We start from the raw sequence: 19,503 nt of genomic DNA on the forward strand, positions 1-19,503 counted from the left end.
CCGATCTGCACACTACAAGATCCTCCATGTATGGGTCTCTCCACTACTGTGCAGAAGTGGGAGAGCAGCCACCACTGAGGCACCGACTCCTCAAATCTCCTCCAGAACCTGTGGAGGCCTTTCTACAGGCTCTTGGTGTAGCCTTTATTTTTATTTAAAGTTAGTTTTAATGATGTTATGTTACACCATCGAGGGTTTGTCTCTGGCAGCTACAGTTTCGAGTTGAGCAGAGTTACCTCTGCTTATTTCAGATGTAGAGCTCATAGGAACACATGAAACCATAGGCAAGTAACACATACAATCAAAAGAACAAGGTCCACTGTCTGTTATCAATTTTATTAAAGTTACCAACAAAGTTGTGAATGTCACAGCATATACAACTCCTAAATATATCCATGAACCAGTATTAACTATAGAGATATTCACATCCTCCTAGATAGTGTTAGGGTTTGATGGGTCTCCCATTGATTGATCATCAGTAGAGGGATGATTCCTGCGGGAGTTTTCCCATAGGAAGCTTAATTTTCCCACTCTGAGCACCCCCTTTTTATAATGTGATTCTGTGTATATGTACATTCTGCACGTGTGCATGAAAGTGTCAACTCTCTTTTTCCTTATTGGTGTCTCCTAGAAACCTGAGGGACTCCATTTCCTATAGGTTGTGTATAGTTCCTGTTAGTTTCATTAACATTGATGTACAACCTGTATCCTGCAATGAAGACACATGTTAGAGACAGATGTGACTCTGTCGCATTTTTTGTGATTTAAAAATAGTCTTTCAGCTAATTTTTTGCATCATTACCCCGTGGTACCTCTTTTCCCATAATCTTATGGCATCAGGTTATTCTTCAGTCACTTATGTCAGCATTTCTTGTCTCCAAGGCCTAAAATAGCGAAGGTTAAAATCATGCAGGCCTCAGCCTACAGGTCTTGTGTTTTCGCCTTCCTTATTTAGATATCTACTACATAATTATTCCTTTTAACTACTGATCAATCTTATACTTCTATAATTCTGCAACTTAACTCTATTCCTGGTTTTGTTACTGTTGAAACAATGTTACAACAGACTGATTGTCTAACACTTGTGTTGTAGTTACAGATAGCAAGCAATTGGTCAAATGATTGATTAACATGGCCCACTCTGGAGCCGGGGGAGGAGGAGTGGAAATTAGGTGGCCATAGAGAAGTGCATCCTCATCTGCAGAGAATCCCAGGAGAAGATAGTATAGTTCTTTGTGTTATCACTTCTGTGGAGCCTACCCCTTACCAGAAGACTTGTGGTCTGCAGCAGTCAAGGAACCAGGCAAGAGGGGCTGGGGCTACAATTAGTGAAAAGGCACATGTTCTCCTGCAGATGCGCAAGAATCTTTCGTGTTTAGGGGCATGCCTTCTGGCAAACCTCTCTCCCCCTGATAGTATGATGTGAGGAGAGCTCTACAAAGTAATATTTTGCCTCCCAGAGCCCCTTGCTATAGGTTTTATGACGGGAGGGGACAATCTGGACCATAAATAAGTATAGAGAGAGTGGGGGGGGAGAGACGGACTGAAATTGGTGCATGCTAAAATTGATGCAAACAAGGAAAGCATCATAATCAAGAAGCTGGATATTCACAATTTACAATGATAATGAAATTCTTCTACAACAATAACTGGGAAGGATGTTAAAGAGTAACTGTTAATGTAAATCATATTTTAAATCTGCAGGACTGGATAACTTGGGGAAGTTGCAGAGGACTAGAAGAAAGCACATGTTGTACCGATATTTAAAAACAGCAAAGGGGATGACCTGTATAACTGTAGGTCAGTTAGCCTGACATTGATCCCCGGCAAAATCATAGAAAGCCTGATATGGGATGCATTCATTAAAGAATTAATGCATGGTAGAATAATTTAAGCCAATAAATATGGTTTTGTGTAAATAGGTCTTGTCAAGCAAACACATTATTGTTTTATGATCAGGTTACAAGTTTGGCTGACAAAGATAACTGTTGACATAACATATCTAGACTTCTATATGGTATTCAGTACTGCATAAAATTCTGATTATGAAAAACCTATACAAAATCAATGTACAAAATCAATCCACATCTTATATGGATTAAAAACTGATAGATATCAAAAACTAGGTGTAAATGTGGAGTAGTCATCCAATTGAGGCAGTTCTGATAGGGTCCACAGGACTGCGTTCTTGGCCTAATGATAATCTTATATCTAGAAGAAATCATAAGATCATTGTTGGCAAAGTTAGCAGCTGACACAAACATTTGCTGGTTTGGTAAATAATAAGGCCAGGTCAGTTCTACAGATGTGGATCACATAGTAAATGGGCTTATGTGAACAACGTGTTTTAATATAGCTAAATGCTGAATCGTAGGTCTAGGAACCAAGAATGTAGGTCACACTTATGGAATGGGGGGCTATATTTTGAAAAGCAGGGACTCAAAAAGGGACTTAAAGATCATGGTGGAAAACCAGCTGAGCTTGACCCCCCGTAACGATGTGGTGGCTAAAAAAAAAATGTAGCCCTTGGAGATATAAACAAGAGAATATTGAGCAGCAATAGAGAGGTGTGATTACCACCGTATATGGCATTAATGAGACAGTTACTAGGATACTTCCCCCTTGGGGAAGGGAATTTTTGTTTATGTGTTTGTATAGTGCTTAGCACAATAGGGGCATGGTCTATAATTGGAGTTTCTAGGTGCTATTGCACTACAAACTAACAAAATAATAATAAAGAATGTTGACAAATTAGCCAGGGTTGAGAGAAGAGATACTAGAATGACTGAGGTCTGGAAAACATGCCTTTTATAGTGGAAGACTAAAGAAGCTCAGTCTGTTTAGTTTATCCCACAGCAGTTAAAGAGGTGACTTGATCATGGTCTATAAATACCTTACTGGGAAGAAGGTAGTAGAGAGTTCCTTAATCTATGAGACAAAGGCACTTAGATCCCATAGCTGGAAGATGAAGCTTGCTAAGGCCCCTCTTTTTTAAAAGTGAGGGTTATTAACCATTAGAACCTAGGGATGTAGTGGATTCTCCATCACTTGCAGTCTTTAAATCAAAGTGGATGTCTGTTTTAAAGATATGCTGTAGTTCAAGAGGAAGTTATGGGATTGGTGGAGGAATTCCATATGGCCTGTATTATACAGGAGATCAGAGTAGACTATGATAATGGTCCTTTTGTCCTTAAAATCTGTGAATCTGTGGACCATTTGAAACTGATGGGAAGAAGTCCATGCTGTATTCTCAATCTACATGTACACCAAACACTATACAGACTGCATTTCTATTTACAAGTAAAGGCGATATTCTTTTCTCTATTCCACAGGAAAGATTCCTGATTCCACTATTCTGCTGGCATTGTTAATAGAGCTGGTTGGATCTTCAAAACCAAACCATTTTTTGGAGATGTTTCAGTAATGTCTAAGTCGTCATTGGAACTGTTTGTTGCCTCCAGGCAGGAAAGAGACACATGCTCCTGCTCTTACAGCCTGATAATAATGGTACTGGCCTGGAATTCAGGAGACCCTGGTTCAAGTCTTTGTTCTGCCTGAATTATAGTGATGTGGAATGATGATTTCTGCTTTGAATTAACCAGAGGCAGGACTTGAACCTGAATCTCCCACATCCCTAACTAGGCTACACATGCACATTTCAAAAACAAACATTTTGATACAATTTTGTTGTTCAAAATGTTCAAAAGATTTTGGTTTTGTTCCACTGAGGAATGAAAATTTCAAAACCTCAATGTTTCTGTGAAAAGAATTGTTATTCTCTAGTTAGCTCTAATTATTAAATATCAGATTCAATATCTAAATCCAAGAAGTAAATTTTTGCCCTTAAAGAGAACTGTTTTCATTCAGATTGTCTCATTAAGGCCCAAGCCAAAGCTCATTTTAGTCAGCGGAAAACTCCAATTGACTTCAGTGAGTTCTGGATTACACCCTTAATGAAGAAAGTATACATCACAATCACAATCCTGTTCAGATTTTTTTCAAATGGAACAATTACTTTTACTAGTAATTTATGTACAATAACGTCAGCAATGTCAGCAAGTACTCTAGCAATCTATTCCAAAGGTCTGACTGAATAACCTCAATTTAACACTTTAGAAATCTGAGAGGCTCTTGTTGAAGAAATTCTGGTAAACGTGGCATGTAATGGCTTTGCAGCAGGCAAAGGAAAACAACACTTTGTCTAACGACAAAAGACATATCATACTTCAGGCACAGCATAAAGGGTCATGGCATAAAAAACAGGAGATACGAAATAACCTTATCTTTGGATCAAAAATAAAATATTTTTTTAAAATCTGTAGTGAAGAAGAAAGGCTACTCATGCCTGTTGTCAGCCTGCCAATTCTTAATATTGTAGCCCTTTTCACCCTCATCTAATTTTACCTGTCAAATTTCCTGGGACTTTTAAAAGATACAGAACAAATGGCTTCTACAGCAGGTTAGTAGTTGTTAACAGTTGCAAAGATTTTTAATTTTTAAAATTGAAGGAATTTTATATTCTTATGAAAAATCATATAAATAATCACTAACACAGATGCTTGTAAGCGTCTTGCATTAATATAATTTCACACTGATGTTGGGAAGATTATTCTGTACATGTTATATGAGGTCTCTCTGTGTGTGTATTTAATATATGCTAGTCACATATACAATATGTAGGCGTGCTGCTAAATGAAGTGCTGCTAAACGTAGTCTGAACCAGATATAACAGGTAATTTTTTCAGAAGGGAGTTAGGCACCTACCTGCTACTTTAGGTGCTGAAATAAAAAAGTTAGATCCTCAAAACTCCTGCTTAGTTTCTGCCTCACCCTGTAGGCATCTAAAGTCCCAAGGTGCTTATATTTCTGCTGGTAAAGTCCGCAAGGTGCTTGCTGGCAGATTTGTAGGCATACCCACAGCCACTTTTTAGAAGCTGCCTACCAGATTGGGTCCTGCATAAAACAATACTGGTAAGGGTTCCACTGCTCCCACTATGATATTTAGTCCAGTGGTAAAAGCACTCATCCAGGAAGTTGGAGACCTAATTTCAAGAGTCACTTTCACTCTCTCTAGCTCAATGACTAGTTAAATATTCTATACATAGTGGAACAGCTTCAACAGAAGAGACTAAGAAAGACACATGCCAGAATATCACATTGCCTGGTGTTTAGGAGAACTCATGTGGGAGATCTGGGTTTGAGCCCCTGCTCCACATCAGATGGAGTCAGGAGTTGAACCCAGCTCTCCTGCATTCTATGTCAGTGCTCTACTCATTGGGCAATTGCATATAAGAGAGCCACCACCACCTCCCCATTTTGCATAGAGCCTGAGCTGATGGACCTGCTCTAGAAAGCGAGCCCCACAGGTCAGATAAATTGAGGATCCCACCAGGGTTTAGATGTGTGCTAGGATCCTGGGCATCAAAACATGCATGGCAATGCACATGGTCCCCCAGCAGAAGAGTAGTGCAAGGAACTTTACCAGTGAGAAGTTAGGCTCTTACCAGGTTAGGCAGCAGCTGAGTGGGGGTTTTGAGGATCTAAATTTTGGATTTTGTTACCTCAAGTTGCAATTAGGCACATAAATCCCTTTTGTAGCCCTCTGTATATTTCTGTTGCTAATGAGGAGTTTGGGGCATTACTTTGTTGACGCGAGTATACAAGGACTGCCATAGAGGTACCTGCAACATGTAGCCGGACTTTGATTTTATAGTTGCAGCCATGATCCTGCAACAGGATCTTCATGGGCAGACCCTTACACCTGAGTGGCAGCAATGCAAACCTTGCAGCACTGGAAGGAAGTCCAATTAAAGGAAGATGCTATTTTATACCACTCTCCTTAGGAAAAAATCTAGATAACTTTTGAAAATGTTTGTTATTATTTCTCAGTCTTCAAATCTGATTTTTATTGGTGACACACACACTGTGAAAATCTGTTCATGTCCTGTTGGGACTTTTTCTGATTTCTTTTGCCTTGTGATACATACAATTGCATAAGAGAAAGACTATGCATTGATTTCTGTTTGCAAGAAATCAGCATAATGCCCTTTTATTTTCTTTGGCCACTCGATACAAGTCTTTGTAATTGTTATTTTTGATCAAATTGAAAAAAATATTTTTAACAGTGAGAGTTAGATCTAAGGTAAAATACTGAAAAGATGCCTAAGTCCTGTTGACTTTTAATGAGACTTAGACTTCTAAGGGCCAGATGTTCAAAGGTATTTAGGCACCTAAAGAGGCAGATAGGGGCCTAGTGGGATTTGCAAACTGCCTGAACAGGACAGCTGCCTAATTACAATTGGCTGACTCCAAAGTGCCTCCTTAGGAGCTTTTGAAAATTCCACCAGGCACCTATCTGAATCTTTAGGCACTGTTACTGTGCCTCAGTGGGTCCCAGCTAAGGATGCCAAATTCAGGACAGACCACTGAGAAACAGGGCAGGCTCACCCCAAACTGGTGGTTTTTCTATCATTAAATTATACCAAGTTAGTAACAAAAGTGAACTTTCATGTCATCTCACTGGTTACAAGAAGTCAAAATGCAGTCTCCTTAGGCATTCCAGCCCTGGGCTCTCCACCCAGACACTAGACTTTATGATGAGTGGTTACTGAAAAGCAATTTTATTAGTTATAGGGTCCTTCCTATCTGAAGGGACCAGCCACCTAGCCAGGCCAATATATAACTCAGATCTTACCCAATAATAACACTGATGCCAATCCTTTAGTAAAACTAAAAGTTTAATAATAAAAGAAGAGAAAAAAAGAGTTAAAATGGTTAATAGATCATATACATACAAGTGATTGCAAAGTCTATATATCAGGTTTACAGCAGTGATGGAATAAACTGCTAGCTTGCAAAAGTCTCTCTGGAATAACCCAAATGGTCTGTGGGTCATCAGTCCTTGTGTAGAACTTCCTTGTTAGAAATCCAGTCCAGAGAAATGAAGCAGGAAATGGAGATGGAGATGTATAAGGTGCTTTTTTAAATCATCTGCCATGTGCATGGAATTTTACTGTCTCAAAGAAAGCCCACGGTCCAGGTGCATGGAAAATTACTGGCCTAAGATGGAGTCCAGTGTCACATGAGCATATCATATGCCTTTATATGCTTTGATGACTTACAGGGTCAGTCATTGCCCATATTCTTTCTCAGGCATCCACAGGAAAGGCTTACCAGGCTGGATGAATTTCTTCAGTGGCCCAGTGTGAGCTGAGTGTTCTTAATGGGCCATCAACACCTAGCTGTCTGGCCCTTATATACATTCTATCTGAAGGGCATTACCCAGGAACACAGCATATGTGTACAATGCATGTACATAGCCAATAATCATAATTTCAGATAAAAAGATTATACATGGATTTAACCAGCAGAGTCGTGCTTAGAAAATCATTACTTTTTCATTGACAGCTTATATGACATACTTTGTACAAGATTTGTTGCAATTATATAACAGTGGTAATATCAATGATATAAATGATCATATTCAATCATACAGCATCACAAGTATCTAAATAACTTAGAAAATCTGGCCCTCAGTGCCTAAGTCACTTTTGAAAATAGGATCTAGGCTCCAGTTACTTAGGTACTTTCGAAAATTTTATACTGAGCCTTAAGTCTCTCCCCAAGTACCTAGCTGCACTGCCCCCACAGGAGCCCTGTTCACCCACAGCTCCTGTGGGGATGTAATTTCCTGCATCCCTCTTTAGGGTACAGCTTACGTTCCCAAAATTTTATTGGCTTATCTCTGTTGGCTTATTAGTTATGAGGGACAAAGCCAATGCTCCTCCTGCTCTCCATCCCACTACATCCTTTCTCTTGGAGTGGAGGATAAGTAACAGCCATACAGTCCCTGCTCTCCCTTCCACACATGATGCAGGGAGTGCTAACGCAGCCACACATGGTCCTTGGGAGCTCCTACTCCCTGGTATTGCCCTTCCATGGATTGGGCCACCATCTGGCCCTTAGACATGGAAAGAGAGAATTTCATAAGCACAGTTAGTGTCATATGCACACACTTTATGAATAACAGAGGCGTGGGACCAGCACCAAGAGAGAACGTTCTAAGAAACATGAATCACACATTATATTTTCCTGGTAGAAGTGGAGTAGGCAGAACAAAAAAGCATATTGATGAACACAGCAATTAAGGAAAAGAAAGCAGCTTATTGGAAATGTGAAACAGCATATTAAAAGAGGAGGTTAATGAAAACTAAACACAAATGAAAAGACTACATCGATCAGCAAGTCTAGGACTGTAAATAAAACATCAAAGACAACAAAGGAACCAGGAAGACATACTTTAAATATATAGGAAGCAAATCATCTACAAGTCTCGTGCTTCAAGCAATTAGGGGCACAAGAAGGAAGTTGATGACAGGTGTTTATATTAATATTACTAAGTGCTCAATGAAATCTTTGTCTTCATTTTAAAGAGAGAATCTGATTTTCACTGCTTGCAGGCTAGAAGGAAGAGTTATTGCAAAATGAAATAATACAAAACCAAGGTGCCAAACTCTGATCTTATTTACACCAGTTTTACACAGGTGTAATCTTATTGACTTCCATGGAGTTAATTCAGATTTACATTAGCATCAGATCTAAACCAGAATCTATGGGTATGTATACGCTGCAGCTGGGCACATGCTTCCCAGGTCAAGTAGACAGAAATATGCTAGCTCTGCTCAATCTATCAGGTTAAAAGTAATAGTGTAATGGGTGGCTTGTGCTAGCCACTCGAGTACGTACCAAGTGGGGGTCTGCACGGGTTTGTACTCTGGCAGCTAATCCAGCTGCAATGTAGACCTACCCTGTGATGTAGTGATGGGAACTGGAAATTAGGGGGTCAGTATTCCCAGGTTCTATTTCTATCTCTGTTATTCAGTAAGGGCTGAACTGTCACCTGCCTTTTTGTGGGTTCACACGGAGGTGCACATGACCAATCACCCCGTGTTGTGCAGCCTCTGCAATGGCTGTCCCTCTGGGATGGACTATTCAGGCCTTGTTTCCTTTGAAGAATAATCCTCTGGAGAAGGAGGAGAGCTCATGTTCCCCCACCACTCTGCACTGCCCAGCATACTATTGGGCGCAAGGTATGCCATCCTACTAGGGCTTATAATGGAAAGTTTTAGGTAACCTTAAATATATGTGTCCAATACCAGTTTGTCTATAATAATCTGTGAGTTTCATACATAAATACATAACTGGGGGAGGCTCTCTTTTTACTGGAGTTGTTCATTGGAAGTGTTTTTTCATGTTGGCTTCATTGCATATAATGCAAAATATTATGATAGAGCCAATTCAAAGTAAGCCATGAAAATGAATACACTACAAGCCAGAGTTGGAAAATGCTCAGTAGTCCCCACTGGGGCCAGATTCTCAAAAGATCTCAGCTGTCATTTAGGCATCTAAATGAAGAAGCTGGGCTTTTAGAAGTGTTCTGCATCCTGCAGCTCCCTTTTGCCCTCAGTGGCAGCTGTTGGATGCTGTGCTCTTTTGACAATCCAAGCCTACAGCTCCAATTTTCTGAAAGGGATCAAACATCCAAAAATGTAGTCAAAGGGGAGCTGGGGATCAGAAAGGAACATTGTATGGAACTCCCAGTGCCTTTGAGTTGCCAGTAGAGGGAAAAGGGTTTGGAACATGTGTAAAACCTTTTGGGAAATCATTTACATGAGTTTCTCTGACCTCTCAAGTAGCTCCACAAAAAGGAAACAAGCAGCATAATTTAGGTTTCTCCAAATAGCTATAAAGCAGTGTCAGACTGACAGATGCAATTTCATGTTTCTATTGACACAAAAACCTGACCTTTTGGTATTCTCAGAATGCCACATCTGAAACTTTGCCTATCCATCAGAGATCACCAGAATGTCATCCATCGCTTATCAAATTTCAACCTTTCAAGTGCCATAGATGGGATTTGCAAAACAAATAAATGCGTTACTGTATATAGATTGAGCCAGTCGCATCTACTAGTGGCAGACCAAAATTTTCTACTCCAGGTGACCTAAATCCCCTTTCTCCTGGAATTTCTAAACAAGGCCTACTTGCTATGGCTGGATCAGAATTCTTTCAACATTCTCATTGGGAAGTTCTCCTTCTCCTCTTAGAACTTGTGTTCCTCACTTTGTGAAACCCAACTCCTCTTCATCATTTCAGAAATGAAAGACTAAACATAAACTTGAAATCAAAACATACTGCAGATTAGATTTCTCCTCAGATAACAGAGTGAAACCTCAAAAAGAAATTGAGAAACCTACTTTTCCCTCTTTGAAAGCTCTTACTTGGATGATTTAAGCTATCTTTTCCAGTTAAAACTACCTGGACAATATAGTAGACCTGATTCGCTGCATATTAAACATGACAGGATTTTCACAACGTCCTTCCCAGGGATGCTCTTGGATGCTTTCAAAAGGAAAAGGAAAAAGGAGAAGGCAGAGTTTCCCATTTCAGACTGTGGACTTGGAGTGGCTAAAGCTAGAGGAGAAACACATTAAGAGAAACTTAAATTATACCTAATCCAACCAGCGTTTGAACTGGCCCAGCCTGCAGTGGCGTGGCAAGCTGGTGCTTTTTTGAAGGCTGCCATCGTGTGCTCTGGAATCTATGTTTTCATTTAAAAAATAGGTTTCAGAGTAGCAGCCGGTGTTAGTCTGTATATGCAAAAAGAAAAGGAGTACTTGTGGCACCTTAGAGACTAACCAATTTATTTGAGCATAAGCTTTCGTGAGCTACATCAGTTGCATCCGATGAAGTGAGCTGTAGCTCACGAAAGCTTATGCTCAAATAAATTGGTTAGTCTCTAAGGTGCCACAAGTACTCCTTTACTATTTAAAAAATAGTAAGTCTCCAGCAGATATGGTTGTGAAAAGAAAATCAGAATCTTAACTGAGTGCGTTGTTTTTTTTCTGACTTTGCAGAAAGCCTAGAATAATAGCTGAGAGGTCTGAACTACCTCGTCCAACAATCCTTCCCCATGTCTGTCCCATGAGCCAACAGGCCTGAGGGAAGGAGGAGAGCCCAAGGAAGCAACGGACACCACTAAAGGAATACTAATTCTTCAGAGCCCAGTGGGGAGTCCATCCTGTACTGAGCAGGAGCCAAACTTAAGTATGTGTACTGCACCAAACAGGAGCCAAACGCAAGGAAACCAGAAGAGCACATGTGTGTATCCAAACAATGTTGCTTAAAGGAGCCTATCAGAGCATCCGATTTTGATCCCTGAGTCTAATAGGCCAAAGTGCTATATTTTCCCCTGGTCCTACTAACCGAATGCACTTTTCTTCACCTGATTCAGGGCCACTCATAATTCAAAAGATTCTTATTCCATTTTTGTAGAGAAGACACTTAAGCATTTGGGGCCAGACTTACCAGTACACTCCATCTGCTTTATGCTGCTCCAGCAATGCAAAGCAGCTGAAAATCCAGCTAAGTTCATTTTCAAAGAAAGTCCGTACCACTGTTCTTTAATATTATGTCGCAATCCTACAACGAGCACTAAGCAGACAGAACTCTGTGCCCACCGGAGTTCATTGCAGGATCAGGATCTTTGTGTTTCTCTTCTAGAACACTTACCCCAAAGTAGTTGTTTATATTTTTAATATGTTTTCCTGCCAGGTGCTCCAAATGTTGGAGGATGTTATTCACTGCTGGCTACTTCCTTGACCAGATAAGTGGGTCCCAACCTATAAGAGATAAAATTACAGGTTAAAACAATAATTGTCTCTCTTTCCTATTACTGTGTGGTGTGAAGATCGGAGGGCCAGAGGTGTGTTACACAGCTTTATGTTTCTCAGTTTAATTGAAATGATTATTCTCTTTTTTTTAGTGCAACATGCTTCCAGTGGGGGGAAAACAGGACTGAGCATGGCTTGTGCTGCAGAGTTGCCACAGATGAATTGCTTCCAAAATTAGTCCAATTCTGAAGACTAGTTCTGCTTGATACTCCCAGAGAAATATCTATAAAAATAAACCTTGCCAAGGTTTTCTCTTCAATGGCTTTATTAAGAGACAAGCTAAGGGTATGTGAGTTCTGCAATTTCCAGACAATTACAATCCTGTGGTTTTTGTTATACTCCCTCTGAGGAATTTTTTTTTAACAAAGACTGTTGTGAATTTAAAAAGTAGAGTTAATACAACCTGACAATTAGCAAGCCTTTCAGCCTTGTAAAATTGATGTTTTTCCTTGCAGGTGTATCTTAAAGGAACTAAAAGTGACAATTTAAATTCCTTCTGCCTAAAGCAATGTCTTTAAATTAAGGGTCTCATTTAAGTAAAAGTAAAACTATTTAAAAATAGCATCAACTGTTGCATATGACGTTTATTGGGGAGACATAGAAGGCTTTTAAAAACAGCTGATACAATCTGCTGAATTTTACAATAGAATCTAAATGTAAAATAAAATAAAATAAAAAAGCCAAAGTGTTGTAGCAAAAAAAAGCAATAGAAAGTATCAGTGGTAAATGTTTTCTTTGTTTAAAATGTTTTGTAAGATACCAAAAGGCCTGGTGAGCATAGGATGCCCTATAAATAAAGACCCGGATTCTGCTATTGATTTCAATAGGGCTCCTTGCAGAGTAAGGTGTTACTCAATCTGAGTAATAGTGGAATAATCTGGGCCCCAAAGCATTACCAGCTAAATTGAACCTTTAGGTTCAGCCCTGTTAAGGGCTGGTCTATGCTTATAGCGCTGCAGTGGCTTCTCCCATTGGCGTAGGTACTCCACTTCCCTGAGAGACAGGAGCTATATTGATGGATGAAGCCATCCCATCAACATAGTGCTGTCTACACCAGGGTTAGATCAGTATAACTGTGTTGCTCAGGGTGTGGATTTTCCACACTCCCAAGGGACATAGTTATACTGACATAAATGTATAGTGTAGACCAAGGCTTTGATTCAATCTAGCCCATAATTTTTGGGGGCCCAAGGATGAGCCCAGGGAAGGAATTCTTATCCATAGACAACAGAAGCAGGACAGAGCAATCCTTTGTTCTTAAAGTTTTATTCTTTTCACCTACATACCTGAACAAGACACATAGACAAACAGAGACTAAGGTGCTGGCATTCATTATTGTAGAGGCAGAAGATAGTTCATGAAGCATAACAGGAAAACAAGTTAAATATAAGTCAGTTTTCCATAAGTATATACATGTTATATAGCCTAAGGATGCATTACTTATTGCACCCTTCTCCTTTATGGCACATATCCCTCTTTTAAGAGGGGTCTTTTGGGTGATGCTGGCCAGGGAAGTCCTGATAGCTTGACTCCAGTGAAGCCATGCAGACCAAGAGCTCTGGGCCAAATTCTGTCCTCTTCTATACTGGTGTAAATCTGATAAACACTGTTATGGAAATGTTGTTGGCTACATTCTGATAAACAGAAGTGGTAACCTCAAATGACCGTCTCATCTCCAACCTTGGGGCCTCTCATAGCCAACCAGACAAGGAGACAGACACCAGTCCCCATGCAAAGTTCAACAGGAACATGGAAATTAACTGTTAAAAGTGTCAATACATAAATACCCACATAAATGTTTGGATTCTGTTATAAAGATAACTCTTTAAACTGATCAGCAAGAGAAGTTGGTCATTGACCCTATGGCAAAGGCAAATCAATTCCTTATTGAAGACAAAAAAAAGTTCCATTTGTTTTTAGAGATTGGTTTTTCACCTATAATGTGTCAGATTAAATGTGAAATGTTTGTATTTTTCATTTCATTTTTTCCACATCTTTGTATACCGTCTATTCAGGTGGAATGTGATTAAGCTGAACAGTTGACTTGGTTGCCTTGAAATACAGTACCATGAACACAGAGCAGTAAAGAACATACCAATATAGTTTTGTGCCATCTAGGGTACAACTAATCTCCATAACCCAGATTTTCAATTAATGATTCTGTGAATTTCAAATTGCATCAGACCTGCACATTGTAAAAACTGACAGCTGGCTTACCAGCATTTATATGTGCAGGATGCTGCCTTCTAAGAGATGAGTATGCCAGGAGACTGGTAATCTGTGCTTCAGCTCTGAAGAATATCATAAATCATGCAAGAGATTGAGAATGTAAAATAAAATATTCCTTGCTACAAATTCAAGAATACTTGTGGGTGCATCTTTAGAGCTGTGCAAGGGATTTACACACATGAATCATCGATTTATTCCATACAATAAAATTCAGCAATTTTGGGTTTTGTGGTAACCTAGCCATGTAGTAGCAGCTGGGGCAAATACATCTTTACTCTACTATGGCATTTAAATTTCTGGATCGAAAAAAAGTGACTGCTACAGTGTACTGACTAATTTTTTTTTTTTTTTAGAAAGTTCCATTTGTTTTAACTAAACAATCCATTGCTCTAGTGGATTTCATGGAATCATAGACTCAGCCATATGTGGGGTTACTATGTCAAGAAACTGAGAGACACAGTATCTGCTCAGAGGGAAATCCAGGAGAGTGGCAGTTCCTTTCCTTGATGATACCAAAGATCCGTGGGATAAGTAGATTGTACTCCCTGCCCCTTAGTTTCTGGAGAGGGAGATTCGTCAGAAGCTCCATGAGCTGGTCCTTGTGGAATTTCCTGGACCTCTCGTATGTAAATAACTAATTTAATAAAATTGTCACTCTGCTGGGGCTTTTTCCCTTTTGACCTTGGTTCTTTTTCAACAGTTTGTTAGGAGGTAGATAATGATCTGAGTAAATACGATTAAAATTACAATAAGTAATTCTGTACCAGACTCTGGACACGGTATTTTGTTAGGAGGCAGGAAAGTGAAAGGAACCTGGGTATCTGCAGTTTTTAATCTTCTTTTAAACATTCCGGATAGAGTGAGTGAAATCTTTTAATACCCCAGTGATATGGTTTATTTACATCAGAGCTCTACATAACAGACACAGAAATGCTGAATTGAGGGAAAGGGTCATTGTGGCAGAGTGAGAGACCCTCAGTGCACCACTCTGTGCACTGTGGAAGTGTCCCCACGTGGGGCAAATTGATGAGGTAATAGTTCAAGTACTCAATGATTAATTAGCTGGGTGGTTCAGCTTGTTAGCTGGAAACAGTTAAAAGAGAGGCAGGAGTAGGTGGGGAGAGGGGAGTGAAGAGAGGAGTTCAAGATTACAGAGAGCTGTGAGGCCTACCCTTTTCTGTCCAGTGCCTTGGTAGTTGGCAAAGACTTGGGGAAAGCCTTATGCTGTGGGGAACATTTATAAAGCATACTCTAAATAAAGTTTCAGAGCAGCAGTCGTGTTAGTCTGTATCTGCAAAAAGAACAGGAGTACTTGTGGCACCTTAGAGGCTAACAACTTTATTTGAGCATAAGCTTTCATGGGCTTCAGCCCACTTCATCTGATGCATGCAGTGGAAACTGCAGTAGGAAGATTTTATAGACACAGAGAACATGAAACAATGAGTGTTACCATACAGACTATAACAAGAGTGATCAGTTAAGGTGAGCTATTACCAGCAGGAGAGAAAAAAAACCTTTTGTAGTGATAATCAAGATGGGCCATTTCCAGCAGTTGACAAGAACATATGAGGAACAGTAGGGGGGAAAAATAAATATGGGGAAATAGTTTTACTTTGTGTAATGACACATCCACTCTCAGTCTTTATTCAAGCCTAATATAATGGTGTCCAGTTTGCAAATTAATTCCAATTCAGCAGTATCTTGTTGGAGTCTGTTTTTGAAGTTTTTTTGTTGTAATATTGCGACTTTTAGGTCTGTAATCGAGTGACCAGAGGGACTGAAGTGTTCTCCGACTGGTTTTTGTCCACATATCTATTCATGGGACACCATCATAGGGCCTAATCACATCAGCCACACTATCAGAGGCTCGTTCACCTGCACATCTACCAATGTGATATATGCCATCATGTGCCAGCAGTGCCCCCTGCCATATACATTGGCCAAAGTGGACAGTCTCTATGTAAAAAGAAAAGGAGTACTTGTGGCACCTTAGAGACTAACCAATTTATTTGAGCATGAGCTTTCGTGAGCTACAGCTCTGATGAAGTGAGCTGTAGCTCACGAAAGCTCATGCTCAAATAAATTGGTTAGTCTCTAAGGTGCCACAAGTACTCCTTTTCTTTTTGCGAATACAGACTAACACGGCTGTTACTCTGAAACCAGTCTCTATGTAAAAGAATAAATGGACACAAATCAGACGTCAAGAATTATAACATTCAAAAATCAGTCGGAGAACACTAAGCCTCTAGTGAACATTATGAGAGGTGCCTCTGTGAATGTCTTCAGCATGGTTGGGTAGGAGTGGGAGTTAAGGTAATTATTCTCTCACCATTGACATACTGTAATGCAACTTGAACAGTTTTTTTTAAAAAAGACCCTAAGACAGATCTGAATTAAAACACATATAAAGCAGATGGATGCTATAGTAAGGGAACAAAATTAGAGGTCTAAAAGCACTGATTCCCCACTTCAATTGCATCATTCAATGTTTCAGCTTTCCAACTGGTGAGAAACACATACTGTCCTAGATATATTTCTCCTATCAGCTGTGGAGACTCCGAGACTCCAACACCCCACCCCATAAAGTCCTCAATGGTGTCTCTTCCTTTTGAAGTCTTCTGGGGAGGGGTATACTACCCAGTATATTAAATATCCCCCAACTCCTTCTCAGCTGCGCTGTGCTTGGACTGGCTGGTTCTCTGCTAACCCCATCTCTCAGGATCAGAAGTCCCAATGTTTGCTCACCCTATCTTGAATCTTTGAGTGGGCTGCATGGTAAGGTCACTACCTCCCAGCTTTCAACATGTCTCTTCTGGATGGTGGGAGGTGGCTGCCCATCCAGAGCACGTTATCGTCATGCTGCTGCTGAAACCCCACTGACTCTGTGGGGCTCAAAGTGCACTGAAATCCTCCTCTGCTTTTCTTAGCTGGGAGCTAAAATCTTCTTGGCAGCTTTGCAAGTCATTCTGATTGTCTAAATAAAGGGTGTGCAGCCTCCTGCTCCCCAGAAGAGATCTCTGATACCTTGGGGTTAAAGAAGTAGCTTTACTATTGACATCGCTACCCAAAATTTCAACATGCAAAGATCCAGGAAAATGGGGTGGGGTAGCACCTGACTCCAAATGATAGCAGGGGCACTGCAATCTAGTAAGCACTTCCTATCCTCTTCCAAAAAATCTGTTCAGATAAGGGATCCAGGGCTTGTTAGGGTAAAGTAGTTGATAGGCTCAGGGATTCCAGTATTGCCGGCAGGATTCAGAGCCAAATATGTTTGGACAGCAATTAGAACAATTTTCACTCCTCAAATGAAGCTGATATTTGGCCTGTTTGGGATATTTTATGCAGTTCATATCTCCTTGATTTGCCCTAGACACTGTTTGCTACCTCTGAGTTGTACTATGAGTGTGATGCATGTACGAGAGGGGCCTGTTCCTAACAATTTTGCCCCTTGTTTCAATAAAGCAGAAGGAGAATTGAGGCTTTCTGAAGAGTTTATACTTTTCTGAGCAGCTTAGCATAGATCAAAAGCAAGGGAAGTGAGACAAAATTGGGTGCCCACTAAAATTCCCCATGCTTTTTATATGATGGTGCTGTAGATTTGCCCTGAAGCTACCTAATTATGTTACACATCAAGAATTTGATTACTAATTATTATGTTTGCAGTACTAGCTACAACATGCTGAGCCCTTTGCAAGCTTAGATAAAAGACAGTCCTTGCCCCAAATAATGTACAATCTTATGTATTTGAGCATGCATTCACTCATGATGAGCTCTCACTGAGTTCAGTGGGAGTGTGAAACAATTGCAGAATGGTGGTCCCATACCGTGGGTTGGAAAGAAAAAACAAACTGGAAGTAAAATGGAGGTTTGAGCAAAATATTTTTTCTACATCATTGTCAGGGTTCCCTCCCCACTCTGAACTCTAGGTTACAGATGTGGGGACCTGCTTGAAAACCCCCCTAAGCTTATTTCTACCAGCTTAGGCTAAAAACTTTCTCAAGGCACAAATTTTGCCTTGTCTTTGAACAGTATGCTGCCACCAAGTGATTTAGACAAAGAACAGGGAAAGGACCACTTGGAGTTCCTATTTCCCCAAAATATCCCCCCAAGCCCTTACACCCCCTTTCCTGGGGAGGCTTGAGAATAAACAAGATGAGCACAGACCAGCCTTGGATTTTTAAGACCCAAAAAACCCAATCAGATTCTTAAAAAACAGAACTTTATTAGAAGAACAAAAAAAGATAAGAGAACAACTCTGTAATATCAGAATCTTACAGGCAGTCAAATTCAAAACATATAGAATCCCTCTAGGCAAAACCTTAAGTTACAAAAAGACACAAAAACAGGAACACACATTCCCTCCAGCACAGCGAATTGACAAGCCAAAACAAAGAAAACCTAACACAGTTTCTATCTAGATTACTTACTAACTTTACAGGAGTTGGAGGGCTTGCATCCTTGATCTGTTCCCAGCAAAGAAGGTATCACACAGACAGACAAAAGCCTTTTCCCCTCACCTCCAGATTTGAAAGTTTCTTGTCCCCTCATTGGTCATTTTGGGTCAGGTGCCAGACAGGTTACCTGAGCTTCTTAACCCTTTACAGGTAAAAGGACTTTGCCTCTGGCCAGGAAGGATTTTATAGCACTGTATACAGAAAGGTGGTTACCCTTCCCTTTATAGTTATGACTTTCATGTACATAAGATGAACTTTGCAGAAATCTGATTGATAAGCATTTTACCCTTCTGAGTTGTTGCAGACCAACTGAAAAATGAACACCATCAAAATCCATTTCTAGCAAATGGATGAAATTATTCTTTTTTGTGCACTGTATTTTCATTTAGCTTATTCAATGTGTTACTTTTATTCTTGAAGGTAAAAGAAAAGCTAACAAATAATGTCAACGTTTAAAGTATACTACTAACCGTCTTTATATTTTTCTACTGTGTGTATAAATAGCTAATCAGATGTGCTCCTGACACTAGGTAAAACTCCAGAGGAAGCTGCAGATTCTTCTCTTCACTATATGGAAAAGAGAGTCCATGGTCGGGGAGGGGTTATAATTGTCAGCAAAACTGGAGAATGGACAGCACGATTCACCACCAAGCGGATGGCGTGGGCAGGCATAAAGGAAGGAGTGTTAATGTATGGCCTAAATCCAGGAGAAACAATTCAAGAAATAATTAACCCCCCCAAATAAACTTTTTTGGGGAGGGGATTTTTACACTGGATGTTATTAGTTTGTGTACACGATTCTTAATGAAGGGTGTATGTATCTGGCATCTTTGGACTAACTTACTTCTTATTCAAGAAGATTCCTAAAAAATGACTTTATTACATTTAATAAAGATAGTTTTCCAAAGGCATTGTATTTGGTTATTTCAGAACTTTGAGAAAATGCTAAATGCTACATTGAGTCAGTGTTCCATAGGAGTGGTGTTTCATGCAAAATTCAATATCTCAACTATAGTGAACAAACAAACAAAATGTGTATGATATTCAATGTTTCAGCTGCAACATCCACATCCAACTCGGGTAATTTC

The 19,503-nt window shown here is 39.9% G+C and overlaps 1 protein-coding gene across 1 annotated transcript in view; it reads left to right on the top strand.

Moving 5' to 3' along the window:
- Positions 1-19,160, top strand: part of LOC144262011 (isoaspartyl peptidase/L-asparaginase-like) — a 225,861-nt gene extending 206,701 nt beyond the window's left edge. Inside the window, exon 6 of the mRNA XM_077811604.1 lies at positions 18,946-19,160. Coding sequence (XP_077667730.1) covers positions 18,946-19,160 — 215 coding nt within the window. The remainder of the gene's footprint in view (positions 1-18,945) is intronic.
- Positions 19,161-19,503: the final 343 nt, after the last annotated feature.

The sequence above is a fragment of the Eretmochelys imbricata genome, chromosome 3 (genome assembly GCF_965152235.1).
Source record: "Eretmochelys imbricata isolate rEreImb1 chromosome 3, rEreImb1.hap1, whole genome shotgun sequence".
In the NCBI taxonomy this organism is placed as follows: domain Eukaryota; kingdom Metazoa; phylum Chordata; order Testudines; family Cheloniidae; genus Eretmochelys; species Eretmochelys imbricata.